General features: G+C 45.9%; 1 protein-coding gene across 1 annotated transcript in view; it reads right to left on the bottom strand.

Moving 5' to 3' along the window:
- The window catches only part of LOC102849217 (chromosome unknown open reading frame, human C12orf45), an 8988-nt gene extending 5073 nt beyond the window's left edge, over positions 1 to 3915 (bottom strand). The window contains 2 exon segments of the mRNA XM_006903751.1: positions 741 to 827; positions 3801 to 3915. Coding sequence (XP_006903813.1) covers positions 741 to 827; positions 3801 to 3915 — 202 coding nt within the window.
- Positions 3916 to 4346: the final 431 nt, after the last annotated feature.

Below are 4346 nucleotides of genomic sequence, written 5' to 3'. Positions count from 1 at the left end.
AACAACAACAAAACAACCTAAAATCTACTTCCCTTTCCCTTCTAGGCATCTGAGGCCCCTGTTGAATATTGGCTCAGCATACACATATAATGGCTGTGTAAACACTGTCTAAATATGATATATATATATTTGTAATTATGCAGTAGAAAAAAAATTTAAATGAAAATAATTTAGTCAATAGTTAATTGATGAAGAGACTTAGGGGTGTCAGGTCCATTTCATAGCAATGTTTAACAAAGAACTGCCCCAAAGAATTTTCTAGGCTGTAATCTCTACAAGAGCCAGCTCTGGTGGCCTTGTGGTAAGAAGCTGTGCTGTAATCCCAAAAGCACAAGGTTCAAATCCACCAGCTGCTCCACAGGAGAAGGTTGGTCAATTTCCTCCCGTGTGATTTACAGCCTCTGAAAAACCACTATGGGTTAGTTCCAACTTGATGACACAAAACATTAATAATCTCTACAAGAGGGAAACATTAGATCTTTTCCTGTGAAGCATCTCCGTGGTTTGAACCATCAACCTTTAGGCTAAAAGCCTCATGATTAACCACTGGACTCCCAAGGCTCCTTGTTAGAGTATACTAAAAATAACACCATAAACTAACTGTGTCTAGTTTAACTGGGTATGGTGGGGGGGGAGGAGGGGGGGTTTCATACTGCATATTCACTAGCTTAATTAGGAAAAACTGAGCATGACTGAGGGCTCTTTGAGGGAAAAGGAGGGAGAGGGAGAGGAAAACGTACAAGGACTCCGCCCTATCCGAACTGTCTTCAGAGTAGAATCCTTTCTGGAATTCGGTTTGGAGTTGATGAGCAACTTGTCCCATATCCCTGGAAAAAGACAAACACACACTTTATTATGTCATAAAAAGGGGGCCCCTCAGCAAACCTCTAGTGACCAGTCTCCAGCTTTGATTGGCTCCGAAGTCTTTTTTTAAAAAGAAGTGCTCCAAGTTTCATTACGACTTGTTCCTCATCATTTATTTCTTGATATTCCCCCACGTGCCCTCACTTAAGCCCGTCACACACCATATGCCCCATAAATGAGTTACATAAATGCACAGTGAACTGTATCTTTCTGGATCAGAAACTGCTCTTCCCACCCTTGTCCACCATTCAACTTCATCTCTCCTCAAATCAGCTCATCTCAGCTGCCCGTCACAGCTCCTAGAACTGGATCTGTCTTTCAAAACTCAACGCTTTCCTTGTAATTTCCTTTCTAATACCTACAAAATCTGTTCACTTTCATACCAAACTCCTTCTGTTCATCTTCAAAGCAAAGCTTCCAAACATCTGTTGAATACTTTCTACTTAGAGCCTAGCAACTGGATTAGTGTTAAGAACATGGATTCTGGAACCACTAGGCTTGGATTCAAGACCCAGTCTTGCTACCTTCCAGCTGTCAGCTCTTCAGGAAGTTATTTATCTGTATTTATCTGTTTATATGTATCTGTTATTTATACACCAAGTCTGCTTCCTCACCTGTAAGATGCAGATAAGTGTGTATTTCTTATTGAGTATTAAATGGGCTCAAGTGCAGTAAACACTCCGTCAGCTTTGATAATAATTATCATCATAACTCCTTCAGTGACTCGAAATTCTCACTGAACCTTTTCGTGAAGCTAATATTACAGAGATTATGCCCAGTACCTTATTTACATATTTCTTCTCCAAAAATCCTTTAACTACTGTTGTTGAGAAGTCATCCAGATGGTTCTGGCACAAAGCAACCACACAGGCCAGAGTGGTTTAAAATCAGAAAAGGTATGCATTACCTTATCTTTTCACTAATCTGTATACTGAATAAATAGTCCCATAAACTGGATTATCTGAAGGAAACATGAAGACTGGAGGGAGATTCACTAATAAATGGTGATGATAAGATAACACAATCTTACCTGCTGAGAGTGAAACACTTACTGATGAAGACTTAAGATGTATGGATTACATCTCAACGTCAAAAAAACAAAAATCCTCACAACTCAGCCAATAAGTAACACCATGATAAAGAGTGACTATACTGGAATTGTCAAGAATCTGTTTTCCTTGGATCTCCAAGGGACTGCAACATACCAATGACTGTGCAGATGGCTAAGGACCAGAGAGTATTTTATGTTGTTGTATATATACTAGGGCCTCCCTCCTGTTACGTTTCATAGCCCTGAAAATTGGCAGAGAGTCACCACAACTCAAAATCGACAAGACAGAGGGGAGTTCTGAACTTAACAGATTGACAGGTCTTCTCTCCCCGAGCTAAAGCTGTGTTTGAACCACCAACCTCTCCACTGCCAAGCAGTCTTAGTCATTAGGCCTCTCTGTTTTTGTTGACTGCCATCAAGTCAAGCAAGTGTTCACCCTGTGAACAAAAGGCCTGAAGCCTTTGAATAACAACAGTCATTTCTCCAAGGTCATAGAGTTTCTGAGGTGTGTTGTTTAGGAGGTGGATGTCACTCCTGCTTCTAAACCTGTCTTAAACTGGGAGCTCCAACAAACACTGTCCACCACAGGGAACTGTTAAGGTAGTTGACACATCAGTGGTACAGTGTTCAGCATCACAACAACCTCAGGTTACCTCAGTACAGCATATAGACGGAAGAGTGCTGTACCACTTAGAAGAATGTTCCTCCAAAATATAACAACATCTGACTTTTAAATACAAAGGCTGTCCCAGAGGTCTTGTTGACTCTAAACATGAGGCTTAAATAAAAAACAACTAATACAGTATGTTTTTGTTGTTATGTGCCATTGAGTCACCTGCAACATACAGCGACCCCATGTACAGAATTTGTGTACCTGCTCTATGTAGAACCATTCCCTGTCCTGAGCTAGTCTTACTAATTCCCATAACCAACTCCCATTGCCCCAGAAACTTTACCAATCCATCTCACCTGGGGTCTCCCTCTCCTGCACTGTCTGTCCACCCTCCTGAGACCAGTCACTCCTGGCTACATATCCAAAGTATGTTAGATGGAGCTTCAAAATCTTAGCCTCCAAGGAGAGACTTCATTTCACCCTCTCCAGGACAGATCAATCTGATTTCTTGGCAGTCCATGGTATGTTAAGACTTCTCCAGCACAACTAGAAGGCATCTATTCGAAGGCCATCAGGCCTCTACTACCTCCAATTTCCAAATGCGAAAATCGAGCCTTAAAGAGTGTAAATAGCATTCCCAAAGTTTCACTGTTAAATACTCTGAAGCTGGAATTCGAACCCACGCTTTCCAGTTCTGTGTTCTAACGCCTACATGAGACCGAAACCATGAAATAGTTCTGCGGGTACTTCAGGGATGGTGGAATGAAGTTCTTATCCCCATCGGCCCGTCCTTTCAACTTAAAAACGCGACCCTAAAGGCCTAACAAAATCATGGACACTCCCAGATGAGATCTCTCTGGCGGCCGAGTAGTAAGAAGTGGCATTCACTGCCATCTCAGAGGGACGAGGTTCGAATCCACCAACTGCTCCGCAGGAGAAGGATGAGCAATCTCCTATCCTGCAATTTATAGCCTCTGAAAACTCGCTGGAGGGTCAACTACGAGTCAGTTCAAACTCGATGGCACACACAACAATCCCCTTGGAGAAGTTTGGGAGCGCCTTCGCTTTGAGAGCAGGAGAGAAACCTAGCCACACGGCCCACACGCCTCCCGGGCCCGGGTTCGGTGCTGGCCTCCCGCCTCCCCGCCCGTTCGCGATGGTGGGGTGACGGTGTTCTGCAGCGACCACCGGGGCTGCCCTCGGGGCGAGCAGGCCGCCGCCGAACCCCGCGTCTACCCCGGCCGCAGGCGCGCGCCCCGCGCCGCTCCTCACCTCCAAGGCCGCCGCTCCCCGCCGTCAGCAGCTCTCGGGACACCGACACCCCCGAGCGGGCCGCGCTGGAAGGGGTCGATCTGCCGCCGGGCAGAGGTTTACCTTGCACCTCCATGCTTCTTGCAGCTTTGCGTGCGAACTGAGCCAGGCCGGATGCCGAAAAGATGCAGGAAAGACGTAGAAGGCGGGACCAGAGCCGCCATTGGAGGAAACGCGGCGAGGGGCGGGGAGAGGGGGCGGGGCTGCGAGGGCGACACCTGGCGGAGAGACCGTGCTGCGCAGGTCCCTTAGATGAGAAGCAAAATTGGGATTTTTTTTTACCGCGTACCTCTGCGATTGCAGTGCAGCATTTTGCCACTAGGCCACCAGTTGTTATTGTTGTTGTTATGTGCCATCGAGTCGCTTGGGACTCATAGCGACCCTATGTACAACAGCCCTAAACTCTGCTCTATCCTGTGCCAATCGCACTGTCTCTGACACACCCATCACGATTATCCCAGTCACTGAATCAATCCACCTCATAGAGGGCCTTCCTCTCCAGCGCTG

This window comes from Elephantulus edwardii, unplaced genomic scaffold (assembly GCF_000299155.1).
Source record: "Elephantulus edwardii isolate Elephantulus edwardi_28Jun2011 unplaced genomic scaffold, EleEdw1.0 scaffold00068, whole genome shotgun sequence".
Taxonomy (NCBI): domain Eukaryota; kingdom Metazoa; phylum Chordata; class Mammalia; order Macroscelidea; family Macroscelididae; genus Elephantulus; species Elephantulus edwardii.
This window is presented reverse-complemented; position numbering and strand designations above follow the sequence as displayed.